This window comes from Plectropomus leopardus, chromosome 2 (genome assembly GCF_026936395.1).
Source record: "Plectropomus leopardus strain MGB_pleo_1.0 chromosome 2, ASM2693639v1, whole genome shotgun sequence".
NCBI classification, from domain to species: Eukaryota; Metazoa; Chordata; class Actinopteri; order Perciformes; family Serranidae; genus Plectropomus; species Plectropomus leopardus.
In genome coordinates this window covers 10,940,209-10,963,869 of record NC_142177.1, presented here as the reverse complement: position 1 = coordinate 10,963,869, position 23,661 = coordinate 10,940,209, and the positions used below count along the sequence as shown (strand labels likewise).

Below are 23,661 nucleotides of genomic sequence, written 5' to 3'. Positions count from 1 at the left end.
CTGGATGAGTTTTTCCCTGCAAGGTGTGTGGGCTACCATAGGTCAAGCCATGTCCAAGTTCACATCATGATACACAGTTATTTAAAGAGATGGATGTGCAGAAGAAAAAGTCAGGGTAGTTTAACTTTTAAGGATGCATCAAAGAAGATGGTGTGCACAGGACACAAAAGAGTGTAATTAATGTATTTATAATGACAGATTAAATATTTAGGAGCTCTGAATGTCATCCTGGTGACAACGTATCTGTATCGTCATTACATGATCACTGTTCTCTGCCCATAAGATGGTGTTTTGGCAGTGTGTGAGATCAGAGGAACAATTAGATTTGTAAAATAGATTGGGAGCAGAGAAAATCCATCACTCTGGTATAGCTTTTTTTTTTTTTTTAACCCGGCATGTTTTGCCTTAAGATTTCAGTTTGAGGTATATCGTGCAAATAAGCTACAGTGACATCTTGAGGTCCTTTTGGTCCATCCACATCCTGCACTGTCTTAACTTTCCGCCAGGTAGTTTCAGCTGCTCTCTGAACATTGATACAAAGTTCACCCTTACTCAGACACTGAACCATTATTTTTGAATCAGACTAAATATTGTTTTATTATAAATTCACTGTATAAAAACCTCAAAGAGAAAAACAGAAGAACTGGATATTTACATTTTGACGTGACAAACACAGAGGAGGCCCCTACAGTGTGCAAAAAGGAATCCAAATCTGCAATCTCTTTAGAGACTAAAGAGTAAATAGCCTGTTGTCATTTCTTTTCTTTTCTTTTTTTTTATTTGCTAAATTTCGTTAGAAAAATGTGTGCGGGTTGTGGCATGCTTTCTGACTTCCTCCACAAGTAAAACACAACCCACTGGTGCTTTTCGAAAAGTCTGGTCCCTCCCAGTCGTCCTCCAGTCATACCTAACAGGCGGGTCTAACGTCCTGTTGTCCCGCCCCCTGCTCCGCCGCTGTCCTCTCCTCTCTGAACGCTGATGTGTTACTAACTTCTGCCCCCAACTCTGACAAAATGTTCAATTTCGGATCAAAATTGTTGCTTCTGTTTCTCCTGGCCTTCCCCTGTGGGTTGATATCCATCGGTAAGTCACCTTTCTCGGTTGAAACACACGGTTTGTGTCGTTATAGAGTTATAGTTACAGTTATAAAGTTATTAGACAGACTCACATTGACGTGGCAGAGTCCCGCAGCTTTTCACAAGCAGCTTTGAGTTTTCACCAGCGCTTCACTAATGTCACTGTGTGCATGCTTTATCCATATGTTTATTCATAGTAACAGGACTGCTGTAAGCGCGTCTCTTTTACTATGAAAATCATCGTCTTCTTCCAGCTGCTGCCGTCGAAACGTGAAAAAAATACGTCCGTCATTAAATGGGGAGTTAAAATTCACTTTTTGAGCCTTAGAGGTGAATTTAGACAAAGTCTAAAAGTGGTTGTGGATGCAGCAACAGTTAAGGGCGCCCTCATGCTGGGACACGTCACCATAGATAACATGGTAACTTACTACATGTTTGTGTTTGGTTTCTCTTAAACTTTTTTTTCCTGCTTACCTACATTAAAATTGGGACTTTAATTGTTCGTTTTCAACTGGCAACAAAGTAGCCAGTTTATGTGCAAAAGGGGAAATAAATCACAAAAGAGGAAATGTATCAACATTAACAATACGTTAAAAAAAATAGACTCAGCCAATTATTTTACATTGCATCTGAAATGCTCCTACTACCCGGTCAGTCCAGCTGAAACATCACTTTAAAGTGTTCATTCATTCATTCATTTGCTGAATGGGCTTACTGGTGTGTAATATTCCGGTTATACTACCATCAATGGATTTCACGTTTTCATTGTTTTTCAGGACACCAAATAACTCTTTATTGCACAGTTGACTGTTCTTCCTCCACAAAAAAACAGTTATTGACAAAATCTTTTCATATTTTTTACTTTGCATGGATATTATAGAGATTACTTTTATAATTTGTAGAAGATATCAACACACAGACAGTTGTGTGAAAGAAAGATATCAGTAAATTTTTACATATTGACCTAATATGGGCATTTATTGTCCATTTGGCTCACTAAAATCTAGCTGGCAGAGAAAACATGCTGAGCCAAATAGTTTTTAACAACAGAAAAACACAATCTATCTGTTTTATGATGGGACAATCTGTCACTTTTTCATGCACTTATATATTGCTGTGTCTTTTGCCCCACGCAGGCCACGTCTCTGCAGACCCAGACTCTGCTGAGGACATCGCTGAGGACCCAGATGCTGCCGTAGATGAGGAGGAAGATGAAGAAGACGTGCTTGTTGAGGAAGATCAGATACAACCTTCGGTATGTGGTGTTTTTTTATCATACAGCAGCACAACAAACTATGAGGTTTATATACAGACAATCAAGTAACGATGACATGTGACATTCCTCCTCAGGAAGGAGACGAAGACGACGCTGACGAAGGAGCTGATAAACAGTTAACGTCTCACCCTGATGCCGACACGACCATCATCTTCATGACAGGAGAGGGTTCGTTTGGCTCCTTTTTTTCAGGTTTTCAACAGTGAGCTGAGTCAGGCTTTGCTAGTACATCTTACATCCTAGTGATTTTGTTTTGTTGATGTTTTTTTTAAATATATTTGTTATTTATTGTATTCATAATGAATTTAGAGTTCCCTGCCAATGAAATTGTGAGGTTCCTGGTGGGTTTTACCAACAAGGGAAGTCAGGATTTCACCGTTCAGTCGTTGGAGGCCTCCTTCCGTTACCCCCAAGACTTCCAGTTCTACATCCAGAATGTAAGTTTGATCTGACATGTCATTTGAAAACAGGAAGGCAAACATTTTCTCCACAGTTTAGCTTTATCTGGAGTCTGATATAGAGCAAAATCATTTAGGAAAGCAATCATTTGTTGATTTGATTTCACTGAGATCATTAAAAAAATACTTAATACCAATGCGTCTGAAAGTTTTTGGGATGTGGTTGCGTAAGACTATGTTAAATTATAATTCTTAGAGATATAGAGGTTTGTAAAATATTCACATGGCTTAAATAAAACCATTAAAGGAATGTTTCATCCCCAAAATGAACTACTCACCCTGTGTTACCTTATATTCATGAAGAAAACTGTTTCTCAAGCATGCCTGAGTGAAGAATCCAAAAAGGTGTACATTCTTGATGAATCTGAGTCACAGAGTCTGTTTACAAACTTTCTCACAACTCATGCAGTATAATCCAAGTCTCATTTTTCCAGTCATATGCTCAGTACTTCCCAAACACATGCATCTTTGCTAAAACCTTTCTATGTGAAACACTTCTGCATAAACAGCGCAGTCACACAACTCCTCCATGTGTGAAACTGTGTATGTTGAAGTATTCCGTTTTTAGTGAAAATGCATGTGTTTAGGTAGTACTGAGCACACGACTGGATAAATAGGACTTGTATTATGCTGCATGAGATGTGAGAGAGTTTGTAAACGGGTGTTTTGATACAGTTTTGGTGTGGTTAATGTGGTCCCCTATGACTTTAATTCATTAGGAATTTGATCTGTTCTGGATTCTTTGTTCACTGTGGAGGCATACGAGAAAAATAAAGTTTTCTTCATGAAATCAACATAACACAGGGTGAGCAATTGATCCACAAATGATCATTTGGGAGGTGAAGTATTCCTTTAAGTTCAAGTAAATTCAAATGCATCACAGTTGCACACATGCTCACACATTGCACACCGCATGGATTTCTAGCATTTTTATAAACTTTTATTAAAGACAAAAAACCTACAACATTAAATTTTGATGTATCTACTGTATGTGTATGTTTGTATTGCAAAAAAAGTCATTTTTTTAATGATGTATGTTTTGTGTAGTTCACAGCGTTGCCTCTGAGCACAGTAGTGCAGCCCCAGGCTCAGGCCTCCTTCGAGTACTCCTTCATCCCAGCCCAGCCTATGGCAGGTCGTCCCTTTGGTCTCGTTATCCTTCTCAACTACCTTGACTCTGAGGTAAAAATGTTTTTTATTATTTATTTATTGAAAAATTATATTTGTGGTAGTGGTGGTTGGTGCGTGAGGTCTGTTCAGGTGGACATTTTAGAGAAAAGATGTAGTGTGATGATGTTAGAGTGACTGTCAAGATATTCAGCAGGAAAGTTTTTGCAGCCTCTCAAATTTTGATGATTCATGAAAATGTATACCTGAAGAAGCCATTGTCAGCAAAGCAATTTGTCTTTGTAACAGCTATATTTTTCCCGTTTTTGTATAATTGGGATGACTGGCGGCCCCTTACTGTCATTATTTTCTGCTTGCTGAGCCTTGACTGTTGTTTCCATGCTGTTAACGAATGCTGTGATAGATGCTGAGTCATACTGACATTCTGATTTTTAAAGAGCAGCTCTATACATTTTCAAGAAAGTTCATGAAAGCTCAAAATACTTGCCTGTTAATAGTATTTGCTTACTAGTTTTTAAATGTTTCCTCAGGGCAACGTGTTCCAGACCGCCATCTACAACCAGACTGTCACCATCACTGAGCTAGAAGAGGGACTGGACGGAGAAACGTAAGGACTATCTTCTATCACGGACATACATTCATTGCTCTCACATTTTATTTCACTGAAAAAGTGGAAGGAAGACCGCAAGCTATATAATAGCACCAAACTGGCTAAATCAGAGTAGGCAGAAGACATATGAAAGACAGAAGGCAATGAGCTTATTAAACCAGTTTCTGCATCTCATTTGTATGTAAATAACGTGCAAATCTAATTATTTTGTCCACCTATTACTTATTTGAAATTTCCCTTAAGGCTACATCCAGATCTCTAAGGCTTCACAATACCAGCCTTTCCAGACTGTTGCACATGTAAGAACCTGTAAAAGGAGGTGTGAAATTGGCACAAAGAGATTAGTTGTCAGAATTGTGCTGCTGGGGCGAGATGCAGAAACTGTCACTGGCAAATTATTCAAGCCAAACAAAATGTTTTCCATCTTAAAATCTCCAAAACATTCGAAACTTGTTGCAGATACAGAACACTGAAAGTTCATTTTAGGGCACGAGGGGCCAATTTGTTAGACTGGTTTTCATGCAAAACATTGCAGTGGCTGTCGGAGGGAGCTGTTTATTTGAATATTGCTACTTTTGGTCGCTTGCTTTTGCTCCAGTATAATTTACATACATTATTTTTCATACCACCATTTTCAACCAAGTTTGTTGCTACAGATACTAAAATGAAAAGCATTACATTGGGTATGTAAGTAAAGTAGATTGCATTTCAGCCAAGGTGTAAATTAGGTCTTCAGTCATCCACTAGCCCTGCACCTCTCATAGTGTGGTTTGCAAAAATACACCAAGTAACTGTGAAACTCTTTGTTTTTTTTGGGTTTTTTTTTTTTGTGATTTCCATTCACTGATTAAATATTTTTATTCTTTTTTTGCAGAATGTTCATGTACATCTTCCTGGGTGGACTGGTGGTCCTGATGCTCTTTGGGATGTACCAGGTCCTGGAGACAAGGACGGTATGTGTTAATCATCTATCAACTGCTTTATTCCTTATGTGAAGATATGTATTTTTGGTCAACATAAAGCACTTCAGAGATAGGTTGAATTATTTCCTATGTTTGACCAATACAATTGCAATTAAATATTTTTGTGTATAAAATTAACAGCAGAAAATGGAATATAGTTAACGAGTACCCTTTTTACACAGAGATTGCACTATAGGGCCACTTCAAAGTTCCTTCTTCATGCCACCTTTGCTTTTTTACAGACAGCATGCCAGCATCGCTGAGTCAAAAAGAGGCGTACTAGGCATTACGTTTAACACAGCAGAGTCTGCCTCTAGTATGACATATATATCATACGTGTCAGCAGCACTTTCTTAACAATATCAATGACATGACATGTCAACAACAGTCGTTTACAGACTCTTTTGGTGGCTGATCTCTTCCTCTGCTTGGAGAATAAAGAGCTCCCGGGCCTCATTGTTTTCCCAATTTGCAGACATTTTTTAGTAGCAGTTATTCCTCTTTGAGTTCGCTGCCAACACTAACTGCTGAGATAAGAAAATGAGAAATGTTATCTTTCAACTTGTGTTTTGCAGAAAAAGAGACTCCCAGTGAAAATCGAGAAGGGCACTGGTGGTATGAGCGATGTGGACATCAGCTGGATTCCTCAGGAGACCCTCAATGTCATGAGTATGTTCATTTATTATCTCCAACTGTCACAAACAATAACAGTCTGAACAGAGAAGTGGTTTTAGCTTGTGTTACGGTTACTCTCCATGAAATTGTAGCAACACTAAACTGATCTTTACATCCTGTCTTACAGACAAGGCTTCCCCTAAAGCATCTCCACGGAAACGAACCAACAGGGCAGCTGGAGCAGATCAATAAAAATTTCCCTTCTCCATCCATCATCATACTGTCCATCAGGCTTTCAAAGCTCATTTTCTCACCACTGTAATACATCTCCAATTTACAATGGATCAACATTTCCAGCCCAAGCATTTTGTTAAAAATGTTTGTATGGACCTCAGCCTCTTGTCCTGCTGGAACCACGACCACACCGCATCCTGGGCTTAGACACTAACAGGACTGAACTACAGTCATTTCTAAAGGGACTTTTTTTATTAGTATGTGTGTGTGTGAAAGGTGATAAAAGATGAACCAATTAACTTTTGAGGGAAAAGGCAAAGGGATTTTGATAAGAACTACCCTGCACAAAGAAAGCAGGAGATTTGTTATCTGCATTTTTAGGCTTCAAACAATCCTACTTCATTTGCTGAATGAGGTGAACCCCCCCCCCCCATCTATCATGTGAACACCATTGTGCCTTATCTGTACTGTGTCTGCGGTGCCTGCAAAGGCTTCATGTTAAGAAAAAAGTAGATGCAATTGATTAAAAGGTTTCCCACTGATTTCTTTTAGGTGGGGCAATGGCAGCTGCATTAACAACAAACTTTAAAACAGTGTTCTCTTGAAGTTTCTGCAGATTACCTGACTTTTTTGTTTTCACCGTGCTGTAGTGTAAATGTTCCTTGGTGGGACATTTCAAACTCTTTACTAAGTGCCAGTGGTGCAATCTGTCAGATTGCATGCCATTTTGGGGGGGAAAAGTATGTTTTCAGAAACAATAAAAGGGTGAACAAAATATATTTTGTCCCTTTAGTTGCTCTCCTGAAAACTATTTCCTAATTATATTGTTGTCTGTATTCTCTAGGAGTTTGTGGTTCCTTCAATTATAATTATGCAATCTTTAAAACACAGCTTCAGTAAAATGGGAACAGCATGTCACTGAGGGAAACTTGAAAGAACACAACTAATGATTATCTTCAGAATGGAATAAATGTTTGGTCAACCGAACTTTAGAGATCAATGAATAGTGTCCATTGCAATTTTGTGAGAGTCCAAATTGATGATCACCTTTTGTTTTTTAGTTTTGTTTTTATTACGACAAGCAATCAAAAAATCTAAAGCTGTTCAATTTATAATGTTAAAAACAACAAAAATGAGAAAATTCTCTCAACTGACAGGCTGGAACCATCAAGTTTTACTTATAAAACGATTTAAACAGACAAATATTAAAATAACTTTATTTCTGTTGACCAAATAAATGATCAATAGACTAATCATTGCAGCTCTAAATGACATGTTTTGAACCACAGAGTTTGCAAAACATTTGTTTTATGGGTCCAAATGTAACACGCCCACTGCAGTACCTTACACTGGGCCTGCAGGTTCTAGGTTTGACACCAGTCTCAGCAAGGGCAAAAGCCCATAACGCATAAAAGGTTAAAAGCTTTGTTTATAGTATAACATTTTTAAAAATCAAAAAGTGGGAAAGTTATTTATGCGTTATTTCATCATATAAAAGTCAATCCAACTTATCAGGGGATGGGGCAGGCAGTCACAAGGCTGGCAACATTAACCTTCAAGAAGCCACAACAAGTCTTCCTTTCACACATCCACATCATACATGCACAGAGAGCATTATGTGATAATGAGATATACAGTCAAATATGCTACTTTTAAATTTTGAAAAAGACTCTCAGAATTTTGTCTCTGTTTACAAATTAGCATCACATTGCCAGTTCTTCTTAGTAAATTTTTAGGAAATAATGCACTGTGACAAAAAAAAAGTTTTCTCACCCTTTCTAATCAATTGATTGGTAAATTAAAAATAATTTTAATCTCCTGTTTTTTATTTCCTCAATGTATTATATAATTATTCCAGCTCATTAATTTTCCTTTTTTTCGTTCTTTGAATACATTTAATAATTTATCCAATCTCTATTTTCCCTTGTGCAACATTTCCTATATTCCTCATGCTTATATGATAATGAGATATGCAGTCATATAGGCTATTTTTACATTTTAAATTGGAGTCTCAGAACTTTGCCTCCACTGTACTTTGTTTTTTGTTTTTCATTTTTTTTTTTTTTTTGCTCTGTATGCTGTTTAGTTTTATTCACTCAACCATGTAAAGCGTCTTTGGGTCTCAGGCGCTGTATAAATCCAAGCTATTATTATTATCATCATCATTATTATAATTATTAATATTATCATTATCATTATTATTATTATTATTCACCCCTATAATTAGTACCAAGTCACTGGATATTTTCAGTATTTATTCGGAAATAATGCTACTGTATATTAAAACAAAAAGTTTTCTCCTACACTTTGTATTTTCATTGTGAAGTGGACAGGACTGCGTCAGATTTAAACTCAGATTTAAAAAAAAACAAAAAAAAAAAACATAGCAGTAGGCTTATGATACATGGCTAATAGCATATAGCCTCTGTGCTGTAGCTCCTACTTTGAGATAACATCACAGATTAAAAACTATAAAGTAAGAAAAAGTGTGTGATAGTGAGCATGGGCATCCTGAGAGAGTCCTCCGTGCGTTGCGTGAGTGTTGCGGGAGGGTTGTGCGGTGGTTCCTCCTCGGTGAGGTGAGGGAGCTGTCCGGTGCTGAGGGGGGAAGATGAGCTCAGCGCGCGCCGGGGGGCAGGTAGCGTCAGCAGTCGGCCGGAGCAGGGAAAGACTGTACATACACACCCACCAAGTGTTTATCGCCGCTTAATCACTGATACACACCGACACACATAAATAATGGGCAGCTAATCAGCTCCGTGTGACTCAGCTCCGCTTTTTGATTCCGATTCATGAGTGCCTCGGCAGCATCCCGCGCCCTCCGCTTGGCTTGAAATGGGATGATATGGGATTTTTCATGTCGACGAAGATCGGAGGGATTCTTGCGTTTGCCTTGGGTAAGATATCTCAAGCTGCTCCGTGGGTTTTTATATTTAAGGCTGCGAGCCACTTTGGATGGTTTGACACAGAAAACTGTCTTACACCCTTTTCTTTTATCTCCCTGCATGAAAAATGTCACGCTATGATTGTAATCTTTATTTATCTCCATCAGTGATGCATGATGAGACCTGCACCGTGGCCAACAGCTTGTAGTACACCCATCGACGGTAGATACCGCTGGGTGTCTATACTTAGGTGATAGTGTGCAAGCTCCTGGACACGCGAATTCCAAAAATAAAAACCCAGAAATTGATCTCTATCACTCAAATGGCACTTTTACTAACATACAGTGCTTTAACATTGCATGTTTTGCATTGTCTTCTTGTAGAATGTTGTATTATGGACATGTTTCAGCATTTAAAAGCAAACAGAGAATTGCAGCCCATGTGGAAGGAATGTATGGGATGCAGTGGTCAGGACTATTATCTGGAAACAACTGCTCCACATCCCACTGCCCACTGACATCTGTCTTAAGTAAAGTCCAAATGACATTATAGCAAAATCTTACAAATTAAAAGGAATGTTAAAACACTTGCATGTATTTATGAAGTAAAAACAAACACAAAACGATTGAAAAATTGCATCATTTGGGGGAAAAGTTGCATAATCATAAGCAGTATTTGAGAAGGAGGAAGCAGGCTATTTCACACACACAGGAAAAAATTACCAAAACATAACAATTAAATAGTATAATTTAATAATAAATTATAATAAAGCCTGGTCAAATAAGCTATCCTGTGTGTGTCTTTCAGTATTCCTGTCCTTGATGGTGTCAGGAGAATCAGATGCAGATGTGAAGTGTGAGAACATTTATAAGGACTTTTCTGATTGTGTCCTGGAGCTGGGAGAGAGCATGGACAACTATCAGGAGAACGTGACCAGCGAGAGGGGAGTGGCAGCCGTGTGCAGGTGAAAATAACTGTCAGTGAAAGAGTGTGTGAACAGCATGCAGCATCCATTTGTGCACATGGGACAACCCCAATAGAATGATTTTATTTGAGCTGATTTAGTTACTTTAGAGCAGAGAAGGAGATGAGTGAAAGACAAACTCACTTTGATGGGTTGCAATAAAAACCTTCGGTTCGTTTTGTATGCAGTGGTGCATGATTTAGTGGATTACTGCAGATAGATACAGTGTGAAGTTTGCATATCTTGACAAAATACTAGAAAAAAAAGAGCAGATGCCATGATCTCAGAGGGAGAATAGAGAAATGAATGGTGCTGAGACACTGAGCCGTTGTACTAAATAATTTATGACTTTGCTGCAGCAGTAATGAAATTCTGGGGACGTTTTATGTCATTGTTACTGAACGTACCCCACAACCCCGGCACAGTATATTGAAGACAAAGGTGTACACACAAGCCTTCTGCTGGAAATTGCCCTCTTGCAGTATCATCTGTGATATTGTTTCACTCTATGATGCAGTTGCCATGGTAATTAAAGCTCAGTTTGACTTACTTGAAGCTAGCCGCCTGACTGATAGATTACTGGCAAGCAAATTAATCCACAACAGCCAGCACACGTCTGTGTGCTGTTGCCCGAGATGAATTCTAAGTGAAAATGGCAGACGCCAGCGTTGATCTCATGATGATCCCTTGTGTGTTCCGCAGCCACTGGGAAGCTTTCCACACATGTGCCCTCACGGCGTTGTCCGACTGTCAGAAGGAAGTCAGCTCCATCTGGGAGACTCTGAGGCAGGACTCCAGGAAGATCCGCTTCCAAGGGAGTCTGTTTGACCTGTGCAGCCCCAGCTCCTCGCCAACCATAAGTTCACCTCTTGCTGCCCTTTTCCTGCCTCTGATAGGTGTGCTGATCATGGCTGGGCCCGACTGGTACCCTGTATAGATGAGGGGAGTGATGAGGAGGGCCCCTTGGGTTCAGTCCTCCTGAGGTCAAACTTAAAGCCAAGGATTTAAGAGGGACGGGTGTTTAAATAAGGATTATTTTGACACAGAGCCCCAGAGGTCTGCGGATAAGCCAATCAATATTTGCTGTGATGAATAATGTTTGAAATCTCCTCCAGCTTGATCCTCCCTTACGTCCAGAAACTGATAGAGTAGTTTAGAACATTAAATTTTAGCCAACTCATCAGTCCAGGCCGACTATAGCAAGCACTCCAAGAACTCAAGGGATTTTAAAAACAATGTACCAGATCAGTCTGACACCTGTGGCTCTGGTTTACCATTATACAAGGAGTGGACACAATATCACGAACATCTGTGCAATCTAATGCAATGAGAGTTTTATTTATGAATCATGTTCAGTTTTTGTGGATTCAACTCTGTGGTCATTTTTTAAGCAGTGCTTAAGGAGTTTTGCTGGTTCTCATTTTTTTCTAACACTGCGAGGTGTTAATGCTTTTGTGCCCACTCCCTGTACCACATATTATATGGCTTTATCATGATATTTAAAGAAATGGTTCAACTTTTTGGGAGTTAGCTGAAGAGATATATACCACTCTCATGTCTGCATACTAAAAGCTAGTTTATGCACCCTTTACGTACAGATTTGTGTTCTTTATGTTAGTATAGATGCAGCTACTAGAAGGCACTAGAGGGCAAAATCAAAAGTTTTGGACAACCATAAGCATGGTGATGGTGGAGGGGGTTGTGATAATAATGAGACCATTAAATACATCGTGACATGTGGACGGAAAATTCTGTTCCCTGTGATACCGATGGATTCCAATCCACCACTTTTGAAATGTCTTTGTTGTCCCCTATATGGTCGTATATCTGTGAATTAAGTTATGATCTCAGGTGGATGATCTTGTTTCATCCGTATGCGTAAGAAAATGCGCAAAAATATGAATGAAATGAACACAGAGTATGTTCAGAAGGCTTCATCTCTTTCTGCTTACGTATCTAACATTGAGCATAAATGAGCCATTGACATGAAGAAACTGCCAGCAGCTAGTTAGCTTAGCTTAACACATGGCTCCTATGGCTGCTCCCAGCCAAGAAATAGTTTGACACATCACTCCCAATGATTGTATATAAAAATGGACTCCCCAAAAGTGAAGCCAAAACATCTTGATCACCCCCTGATGGCTGGCTGCTGTATATGTCATAAGCCCTGCCCATCTCCAGATAAGCGGACTGGACATGCGCCAAATGTAAAAAAACAAAAAAGTACATGTCAAATAGTATAGTTTTGGTTGTTTTCGGTAGTACTTATCTTGCTAATGTTTTTTTTAGAGTGTTAACCTTTCTGATATGATGGTTTTAATGAGTTATTTTATGTTATAAAAAAGGCTGTCTGCTGGGTTAGAGTTAGGCAAGAGGAGTGAGACTGGTTTGGGAATGCCAGGGTTAGCCAATCACAGGCAGAGTAAGGCAGAGTGGGGCGGGTCATGTCTTCACCATACTAGGGGAAAAAATGCATCTGGGATACTTTAGCTTCATTTTTTTATAGTGGGAGAGAGAGGAGAGGCATAGTCCGTCTTTATAAATAGTCCATTAAGTTCCCCATAAAACCACAACTTATCATTTTTTCACATTGTATGAATTAAACAAACAAACAAAATAATAATTCATTAGTGAGCTTTAGGTGTGTGAGGCTAGCTGTTTCCTTGTGTTTTAGCTAAGCCGAGCTAACTGGCTCTTGGCTGTAGCTTTACGTTTAGTGTGCAGACATGAAAATGGTATCGACTGTTACATCTCTACCTAGCGAGAAAGCACGTAAGTGTATTTCTAAAAAAGCACATCAGTGTATGTCTAAAAAAAAGTGGAACTATTCCTTTAATTAACAGCTAAAGCGTATTTTAGACATCCAAACCACAGATTTTAATTTCCAGTGAGTTTGTATAAATATAGTTAAGCCATCATGACATAATTAGCTGTCACTTTGCAAGTAAACTTTTAAATTAACATTTCACACAAAAACAAAAACAGCAATATCTAAGCAAATCTTTGCTCTCAGCCATTACAGAACTATTTCAATATCATGTTAACTGAATGATTAGTGAAAGGACCAAAGGCCTGAGCTAGACACTAATCTGACAGTAATCAAACTGAAGTTGTCGCCTAAACAACGTTGAGATGTACTATAGATTATATGTCACTTTACTCTGTCTCCAAGTGTAGTAAATGTTTGTGTAAGTGACAATCAAGCCACTTGTTTCACACTTTTAAGCCCTTTTCCCCTCCAACACTTCAGCCCACTGTGGTTGATGTTGCACGGCTGCTACAAAGACACCAAAAACAGACATCTTAGACACGACATCATACATTACATACATACATTACATACAATACATCATCCACTTCTTCTCTTGCTCTCTCTGAGCGTCGCCCCACGCTTTGGTTCAGTCTTGATGCTCGATCAAACTTCTGACCTGTTCGTGCAAAAGGAAAATCCTAAGTGTGAATGTTCACTGTTATTTCACTTATTCCTGTTAAGCCTTGTGTAAAAACACTCACAAACATATTACTAAAACTAAGCTTTAAATTACTGAATCAGCACAGTCTGTCATGCAGTATATACGGGAAAGGATTCTATTACAGAGATCATATTGTCAAAGAGGAATCTGCATGTAATGCAGCTAGAAGTATAATCAAATTATATTTTAATGTCTGAGTACTCATACACAGTATTTTTCACTTATAAATACCTAGTATTATTAATAATAATACTAATATTAATATAAATAATAATAAAGTCAAATTATATGCAATAGAAAGGCAAGGCTTATTTTTTTTATAAAATATCCATACACACTTGCTTTTTATTGATATATCCAATGACAGATCCATTTATTTATTCATTAATAATTATGGTATCAACAAAATAGATTTTTAGCTGTGCTGCTCCATTTATCTTTTTAATGCTTTTAATCAGTCTCATTTTGAGAAATTTTGGCTTGATTTTAAAGGGATAGTTATAGATAGTTATAGATAGATATTTTTGCGTGGGGTTGTATGGGGTTTTTATCCATATTAAATACAGTAGATGTCAGGAGAAGCAGACTGGAGTCTCACACAGAAGCTGAGTAATGACGAGAAAACCAAACGGATTCAGTTCCCCATCTATGCTCTGGTCAAAACCACTCCATTGACAAAAACAAGCTTGCAGAACACAGGAGCTGCTGATCCACCGCTGCCTCCATCAGTTAGTGTACTGTGTGACTTTGGTGAATCTAAACTAAATGCTTTAGATGCCAAAGACTCACTCGAACACAAAATAACTAATTGTGTGTATGTGACCCAATAGCAGACAGACAAACGGATGCTGGGGGAAAAAAGAGTTTTACAATAGTGAACTGTGCATATGAACAAACAACAAATTAACAAACAAAAAACAACAAAGTCAGCTGAGGTTGAGGGGGGATCTGTGTTTCTGTGGTTATTTCAGTTGGAGGTGTGGACAGGATGACGGGGGGAATACTGGCAGAGATCTCAAAAAAGTCTTAGCAAGACAAACAAACAGGCAAAAAAAATGGAAAAGATCTGAAAAATAGCTGGTCGCAACAAACAGTGTTCGGCAACAATTCGGCAGGGAGCGATTGTGGAGCTGGCTCTTTTGTAGGTAGCTGGCTTTATTGCAGGCAGGTGTGTAGATTGATGAGTGCCATCAGGTGAGAAGAGTGAGGGAGTGCAGACAAGGGGTGGGGGGAGAACAAAAGACAGATGAAACCCAAATACAAGAGGCACATACCAAACACAGAGAAGTGACTAAAAAAAAAAAAAAATTAACAAAAATCACACTCACACAGGAGTCTCCTAGGGCCAGATGGTTGAGACTGGTTGAGGCAGCAGTAGGCCAGCAACTCTCATGTTCGGGATTATTAAATGACTGTTTTTCTTAATGAATTCTGGCATTAAAGAGAGTGATATAATGTCTTAATGTTCCAGTTGTAAACTACTGTCTGACAGTAAGATAAAGCAGTGAAAAATACTGAAAAATAATATAGTATGGTGCACACTTAAACATTTATTTTTTTTTTTAGGTGGCTGAAACAAGTTTTGTTACTGATCCCTCCATAGCTGGTCTTTGCTTAGCTTCCATGATTGGACTGAAGATGTGCTGACTGACATAATATACTGTCTATTGATAATTAGTAAAACCCCACTTCCAAAAAACGAAACTATCCCTTAAAGCTTCAAAAGCAGCCAAGGACGACTGTAGTGAATCACCACAGAAAGTGTTACAGTTTTTAAGAATATGACTGTCATTAGTCCAGTTTATTTAACATAATTATCCCATAAACCCTGAGTTATCACCGACTGTAATGGTCTTTAAATCTATATGAAATTAGAATTCAAGTTAAATTTCCTTCACAGAGATCTGATCATTTTTCCTGTTACCGCACCAGTCACCTAGATTCAGAGCAAAATTAACGAGCACAAGCATCGATCTGTTTTGTTTGTCTGTTTTCCAAAACTGTGTCACCATTTGCATATTTCCTTTAATTCTGACGGTCCTCGCAGGCATTATCAAAACATGGACGACCTCCTGAATATTTTCATCTCTTTGATCCTAAATGCATGATAATTTGTGTCAGTGCTTCAGAATAATGAACAGTCTGATGATTTTTTTTTACCTTGGACAACATGTACATTGATCTGTGCATGAAGTTAGGCTATATAGCTCCTCTGTGTATCAGCATCCCTTTTTATGCAGATTCATTACCCGCCCACTTCCCGCCTCCCTTAGCATGTTTGTTCTAGTTGTTTCTATTTACTTCACGTCTCACGAGTGATAGCATTATGTCATCCATTGTGCGTCTGGTGGTGAGAAAAAACAGTTGTGATGTCCTCGAAGCATGAGCAATATGTATGGTCACTTAAAGAGAGGACTGTTATCCCTTTTTGTATGCTGTTGAAGAAAGCATGAAAATGATTGTGTTATCATGAAGCATTAAACCATAAGAAATCAACCCTAATGACAGTTAGAACATGGACTACCTTCTGAATGTAAAAACAAGTTCAGTATCCATGTTTTGTTTTTTTTTTCCAGTTTACTGATAGAAAAGCACACTATTTACAAGACTGTACAAAGCAATAGATGGCAAAGTAATGTGTTTGTAATAATAAAGCACTATGTTTAAAACAAACTGTGTGCATGCATCACCTTTAGGAAAAAATAATGGATAGCAAAGATCTAGAAATGGTTGACGAGTGGAGCCTTTAAATCAATGCAGGAAGTCCTCCGCTGTATGACTCTCTTACTACAATAGAGAATAGAGTTTCTGTTTTTAGCCCTCCCTGAAGCAAAGTGTTGATAATGAGCATCGCAACCAGTGTTTTTCAACTCGTTAGTGCTCTCCCATCTGCTCCTTTCCACCTGGACACTTCCAGAAGAGGCAGTGGTTGGAGAAAATGAGGGGATCAGGGCCCCGGGGTGGAAAACTTTGGAAGATCTAAAGACACGCTTGTGGTGTGTCCCTCATTAGAAGACCTCTCCCTGACATCTGAAGCATAATGGCCAATTATTTTCTCACCTGCAGTTTCCTGTCTGAGATGTAACGTTTCCATATGAACTGGTGGTGTTTTATTTAACAGCATATGCACACTTGTGTTGTACCATAATTTCTTGATGCTGGTGCCAACACCCTGAATTTATATCTTACTCTATTTTCTATAGTCCTATTGTGAACCCAGAAATGTTGAGTACCCCAAGGTTTTATTTTATAAAAGGTATAGTATGGGTCCCCAACATTAAGAAACTGCCCAGTGTTAACTTGCATATGTTGGCCAATTTACGTAAATTTGCACTACTTTGTCAGTCAGAGAATAACAGTCCGAAAATGACAATTCGTGTATTCATAAATATTGTACAATTTCTAACTGATGTGTAGTTATTTCAAGTATTTAAAAAAAAAAAAGAAAGTTTCCTGTCTAATCCAGTCCTCTAAAACATCTAAATTGAATAAAAATGAATCAAAATCAGCCCAACTGCAGGTAAAATATGCAGATTTTTGGTTTAAAAATCCATTTTGAATTCTGAAAATATCAGAAATGGATTCGGCATCCTCAATAAACCTCCAAACCACCCTGATAATGCCCAAATAGGCCAGGCAGTTGCTGTACTGTCAATATATGTGATTCTTATTAAGTTATGCCAATAGCCCAACATATGCAAGTTAGCATCCACAGTTTCTTAATGTTGGGGACCCATACTATACATTTAGAACATAAAACAACAAAGAACATTTCTGGATTGACTTTGCTGGCAAGTAGACTATCTTCGGAGAGGAGGAAAAACTATGTACACCTGGTCTGTGATGTTTGTGCACTAGAAACAAGTCAGAGAGTTTATTTATATGAATAGGTCCATCTCTCTATTTGTTTGTATTTAAATAATTTTTTTTTAAAAAAAAAACTAAAGCTTGTGTTAAAGAATGCAAAGATGGCATTACATGTGAAAACTTTCCGAGCAACAATCGCGAAAATTTATCAAATTAAAGGTGACACTGGTCTAGAAAGAGTAGTCACGGGTCTGACGGAGCTTACAGGAATAGCTCAACATTTTTGAGATATATGCTCTTTTGCTGTGAGTTAGGTAAGAGGGTTGATTCCACTAAAATACAGTAGTTTTCAAAGGTCTTGGGCCACCATAGATTTGTTGTTTTAGCAAAGTTGTCAGATTGAAGTCAATATTTAGTGTGAAACATGGAATCATACAACCTTAACAAAAGGTAGCTCAAACAATCAATACTGAGCTTTGGACATCCTTTGAATACAACCTGATATAAATACATCAGTTGACCAGTACTATCAATCTCATCTTATATGACCAAGAGAGTTCAAGACTTGCTAAATAAAGGGAGGTCACACTAAATACTTGCATCTTTAGCCTTTCAATTTGAAATATTTGCATTTTTAATACTGTATACATTTTTCCTGTATGTCCTGGTTGCATTTTAGTAAAGAACCTACTGAGCAATAAATATTTATCATCATTATAACCTTGCTAAAACATTTAAGGTGGCCTAAGACTTTTGCACAGTACTGTATGAAGCAAGAGCTAGTAGCCAGTTAGCTTAGCTTCACATAAAGATCAGAAATGGCAAAATATCTCACCTGGCTCTGTCAAAAGATAATAACGCCCCCATTTACAGAGGTCATGTGATGCTAAACTGGCTGCAGATTCGATTCCAACATGTGGCCCTTTGCTGCAAGTCTTCTCCTCCTTCTCCCCCTTTCACACTAAAAGCTGTCCTGTCTAGTAAAGACAAAAAAGCCAAAAAAAAAACCTCAGAAATCTTTAAAAAAAAAAAAGATAATAAAATACACCTACCAGCACCCCTAGAGCTCATTAATTAACACATAATATCTTGTGTAATTTGTAAGAAAAGTTGTAGTTGCTAACCGGACTCCAGGAAGTATCTCCAGCCAAATAGTTTGGCACAAAACCACAACTTTTTACACTTCAGTTTTAATCAAACAAAATCAAATGTGTTAATTAGTGAGCTTAAATGAAAACTTCATCCAAAATGTAGCATTTGCATATCACTTAGTCATGCCGTGATAGCCTGAATTTGTAAAGAAAACTTATTTATCTCCCATGTCTCCACAGAAAAAAAGGACAACATTTTGATTTGATTGATTGGGTTCCACAATTAATGACATCAGAACTATAAAAAACAAGCCTCACACAAGTGCAGTTTAAGTCAAGCCTAATTTAACCAGTCGCATGCATTTTCACTATAATCTCTAAAACTGAACTGAAAGTGAAACTCACCTATCCTCTCTCCAAAGCTGAACTCCAGTACTAAGTATTGTTTTGTTTTTTTTAGTAAAAATGCATGTGTTTGGGAAGTAATGAGCATACGACTGGATTAAAGAGATTTGGGTTATACTGCATGAATTATGTCAAAGTTTCTAAATGGATGTTCTGCTGTTGTTACACGGGTCGCCAATCAATCAATAAATCAATATGTTTGCAGTTTTCCACTGAGGCGTGTTCTTCAACAAATTCAAAAACAAAGCATGTCTGATCGATGTATAAATGGTCTTTTGTCAGTGAAGTGTTCTTCTAGGCGGTGCTGGGTTTAATTTCATTACCTTTAGGTGAGGGAATAGCTTTTTCCAAGTTTCCAGTCAAAACTAAGCAAACCTCTTTCTGGGTGGAGCTTTATATTTAATAGACAGACATGAGAGTGGTTTTGATCGGACTCTCAGCACAAAAGCAAAAAAGGATTTTTCCCCATCATGTCCAACTACTGTACAACTTTTTAATACATAATGATGTACTTAAAATACACTTTAGAAACCTAATTAAAAAAAAAAAAAAAACAGACTCTGCATAGTCCGTACTATTACAGCTGCAAAGGCTGCAAAGGTTGTTAAGATATGAGTGTTATAGGACCTGTCAAACTCTTGCAATATGCAGTTAATTTAGACAATATGCATCCAGCCATCACTAGCTGACATTGTTCCAGAAACCATCAGTGCTGCAAACTTTTTACATCATGTCCCCACAAAGAGTAATAGTTTTTCAGAAACACAGACAGTTTGCTGTCAGAACGCAGCTGGCGGCTGACAAACTGTCCCCAAAGTGGCCACCGTGTCTGCATAATACATCATAACATAAAGAGACGGAAACAAGCAACACTTGCTGTGCAAATTGCTGTACAAGCTTAACAAGGAAGGCCCGAACTGAGCTTCGTGAGACTGAAAACACCGACTTCGTTCAGAAAAGTTGGAAAAAAAACCCCTGATTTTATGCATCTGACTAATTGTATAGTGAGACTATAAACATTCCCTCATTTGGATTGACGCGACTGATTATTGTGTCAGAAAACTATAACCTGCCTGTTTGAACATTGTACTTGTTACACAATAAGTCACTTTTATATGCGGCTTTTAGAAAACAATAAAAGCTGTGATAGGTAATTCCGCACAGTGAAACCTCTAAATTGTAGTAAGGGGTAGCTGGGGCGTTTTAAAACCAAAATATCCAGTAACATGATGTTTGTCAACCCAGCCAGCTTGTAATCACACCAACAGACAGACAGAGAGGGGAAAATGTCTCTCCTGCTGCTCTTTAAGACCGTTTGTATTTGCTCTGAAGTTTCAATTTGTCACTGCAGAAGTGCACATACCCGCAAAAAAGAAAGATATACCGCAAATCTTAAAATGAGGGAATGGGATGCTCATGCTTTTTTACTTAAAATCACAAAAATGAAATTACTAGGAATAAAAAGCTCAAAGAAAGGTGTAAACTGTCGTCTGCTTTTATAAGCAATAAAATATGTATCTTAATATGCTACAGAGTTAATACTGTCCAACATTTAGCAGACAGCTATGAATAAATAGATCAGTTCATCTGGTGTGCCATTCGAAGGGGAGATGGATGACAATCCAACATCTACGCCAATGGAGGTTCATGCTCCATTTTTTTTTTGCAAGCAGTGAAAATAACCTTCTCTGAGCGAGTTCCTCGGTGAGTTAACTGTCCACAGATTTCCAGCGTGGTGTCTGAAATGATTCACAGGTTAGATTTGGGTCCACTATTGACTGGAATGGCCCTGAGCTCAGTCCGCATGCACAAGTACTCTCCGATTACAGCCATCAAGGCCATGCATGCTACATTGATGAGCCACCAGGACAGGGCAGCTGGAAGATGAGCGTTATAGATCCAGCAGCCAATCATATGGAAGAAGTGGACAGTGACTGTGAAGTCCAGGCACTGTTTTCCGCGGCGGATGAAGAACCACAGGCCCAGGGCGCTGCAGGAGCAGGAGCAGTGACACAGAAAAGTTATCAGCCATGTTCATTTATGTTATAGATAAGATTTGTGTGGATTTCTTTTCAAAGTTGTTCAAGTCCAAGTCTTGCCACGTATCAAATCTAGAGAAATTGTCTTTTGTTTTTATTCTCTGTGGTGGAAATCCTTCAGTTGCAAGTGTGAATAAATGTGTTTTGTTATTTTATTGTGGAATGCTTAAACAATCGCATTTTAGCAAATATGTCACAGCCATAATCTCTCAGAATGCACAGATAAAATACTGAAGACATTACTCACCAGGTAAGAGAGTTTAGGATGAATGCCATCATTGAAAGTCTGCCCTGCATCGTTGCAAAACCAAGGACCTGCCAAAGCAATGCAGAGATGTAAACACCATTTTAAGAGTCTATAAATGTGCCACAAACACACGTCACAAAACTGGCAGAAATGTTATAACTTACTTCATAGCTGAAGATCTGGTCCAGTGACCGACTAGTTTGCACCAGACTGTCCACTCCTGCTAACCATAGGCCCAGGAAGCTGTAGTAGATGCACTGCATCAACACAATCTGACTCACAATGAGGACCGGGTCCCAGATGTAGCTTCGGAAATTACTGGCCATTGTAGAGCGATGTTACGTGTACAGGCCCAAAGGATGTTAACAGCTGGCCTCGACCGTTACCACCTTGGCCATCCAGTGTGACCTGCAGGTGAGCTTAAATTCTGAAACAGAGAGTTACAATTAATGAAAAACACAACTTTTTTTTTTTTTTTTTACATCTTGGGTTTGAATCTTATTCAAACCGCTTCATTATAACCAGTTGTCTCCTTATCTCAAAAAGAGCACAGATTTAGGTGTTGAAAGAGGTAAGAGTGCTTGAAAACCAAGCAAAGTTAAGGATTGGAGCTCACAATGAGCTCTATGCTATGTAAAGGCAGTAAAATGTCACATACTTTTTGTGTGACACTTTATTCTTGGGATATTTGCTGTGTGAATAGTGTGTGATTAGTTTAAGCAGTACAAACAGTCCATATTTCCCTTCCCCTCGCAGAGTCAGCTACTACCTATCACTGTCAACAAGCCAGGAATGTTTTCAATGCAATCTTGTCCCCTTTTTTATACCTGCTTTAAACCTTAAATAAGTGCTGGGAAATACTAAGAAGATCATCACAATATTTCTGACCAAGTGCCTCCATATTGCAACAATTTGGTTGACTATTGGTGCCTTCACAAAATACGTACACAATGAGATTTTTGATAAATAATCAAAAATAACGTCATTATGATCATTAAGTGGGTAAAGGCAAATAAAGCAACCACTACAATAGCCTGGTAAATCCAGAAAATTGTGTTGTTTTACTGTAATAAAGCTTTTCTTTAAACTACAAAAGACAACACTTTCACAACAACAACAACAACATTCAATATCCAAGATTACATGTAGTCTCAGATCAATAATATTGATACATTGTGTTGCGCTACCTTACCCTACCTATACAGCTAAGAAGTAAAATTAGGAGGCTCGGGCTGAGCTTTATTGTTATTTCCAGACCAATATTAAATTTTTAGGGCGATTCTAGAAAGCTTGAAAAATCCGTAAACACCACATCAGGCAACAGTTGTTTTTTACACAACCGCAAAACATACACAACTATCTGTAATCCGTCTATAATATGTAGGATGATTGGGGCACAGTTTCAAAATTACCTCAAACATAATTTAGTATATCTGTACTGTCATTATGTGTTATTTAACAAATGACATATGATATTAAACCGATAAAAATATATCTGCAATAATTAGTTTTGTCCGTCTGACTACGTAAGCTATACTGGTTTAAGAGACGGGTGTGATGTCTAATTAGTATGCTGATGGTAAAGAGAAAGGCTATTATAATACCATCCCAAGAATACGGCTTATTGTAAACATGAACATCTGTATGAGAACATCACTTTATAGATAAGCTCGCATATCAGTAATACAACAGCCTTGGCTACCATGCAGTTTTATGAATATTGAGCAAGTTCAGTCATACTGTATGTAATTACGCTATGGGGACGTGAAGAGCCTTGTTAGTGTCCACGAAATACCTGGAATAAATCTCCCCCCGGCGTAACAGTGTCACGTATGCTTACACTGTGAGTGTGAGCAAGCTAACACGAAGCTAGCTGTCCACCAACACAAACTCAATGGTGCTAACGTTAACCAAACAAAGGCTGTTAGCGCCTTCTCGTGGGCGACTAAACTACTCAAAAACCACTGTGGCATTCGCTTAAAACAAACATAAAGGCCAGGATGACACGGACATTTCGCCGTGGATGGAAACAACACCAACACCGAGGTTTCCTTCTCGTGTAACGGTACAGAAACATGACCAATAAGTTGCCCGTGTTAGCATAGCTGCTCTCTTTAAGAACAGCGGCTGAACACGTTCAACAAAGCATAGACACGGGTGATACGAACCTGAACACTGGATTACAAAGTTTTCATGTGCCGTGTAAACGATAACCCCCTCGGTTTCTTGCTGTTTGTCAACTCTACCGTTTATAAAACGGACCTTGTAGTCGACTAGATGTACCTTGTTAACAACACGGAAGTCACGGCGGTGGATCCGGAAGGAAAACTTAACGCGTCATACTTTCTTTTCAATGTAAAATACTTTGGATGAATTACTGAGACAATCTTG

The 23,661-nt window shown here is 38.4% G+C and overlaps 3 protein-coding genes across 3 annotated transcripts; 2 read left to right on the top strand and 1 right to left on the bottom strand.

Annotated features, from left to right (window-relative positions):
* The first annotated feature begins 924 nt into the window (after window positions 1-924).
* On the top strand, window positions 925-7,134 carry LOC121949665 (translocon-associated protein subunit alpha-like). The gene is made up of 9 exons (XM_042495375.2): window positions 925-1,083; window positions 2,213-2,331; window positions 2,427-2,520; window positions 2,662-2,789; window positions 3,858-3,992; window positions 4,469-4,545; window positions 5,423-5,501; window positions 6,086-6,179; window positions 6,313-7,134. The coding sequence occupies exons 1-9, from the start codon at window positions 1,014-1,016 to the stop codon at window positions 6,375-6,377; spliced, it is 861 nt and encodes a 286-aa protein (XP_042351309.1). The 5' UTR covers window positions 925-1,013; the 3' UTR covers window positions 6,378-7,134.
* Window positions 7,135-8,935: 1,801 nt separating this feature from the next.
* On the top strand, window positions 8,936-14,999 carry LOC121961308 (neuritin-like). Its single transcript, XM_042511251.2, has 3 exons — window positions 8,936-9,256; window positions 10,052-10,208; window positions 10,911-14,999. The coding sequence occupies exons 1-3, from the start codon at window positions 9,205-9,207 to the stop codon at window positions 11,143-11,145; spliced, it is 444 nt and encodes a 147-aa protein (XP_042367185.1). The 5' UTR covers window positions 8,936-9,204; the 3' UTR covers window positions 11,146-14,999.
* A 4,363-nt stretch (window positions 15,000-19,362) lies between these two features.
* sys1 (SYS1 golgi trafficking protein) lies at window positions 19,363-23,598 on the bottom strand. Its single transcript, XM_042500703.2, has 4 exons — window positions 23,439-23,598; window positions 21,435-21,697; window positions 21,271-21,338; window positions 19,363-20,974 (listed from the first exon to the last, which is right to left on the bottom strand). The coding sequence occupies exons 2-4, from the start codon at window positions 21,594-21,596 to the stop codon at window positions 20,734-20,736; spliced, it is 471 nt and encodes a 156-aa protein (XP_042356637.1). The 5' UTR covers window positions 21,597-21,697; window positions 23,439-23,598; the 3' UTR covers window positions 19,363-20,733.
* Window positions 23,599-23,661: the final 63 nt, after the last annotated feature.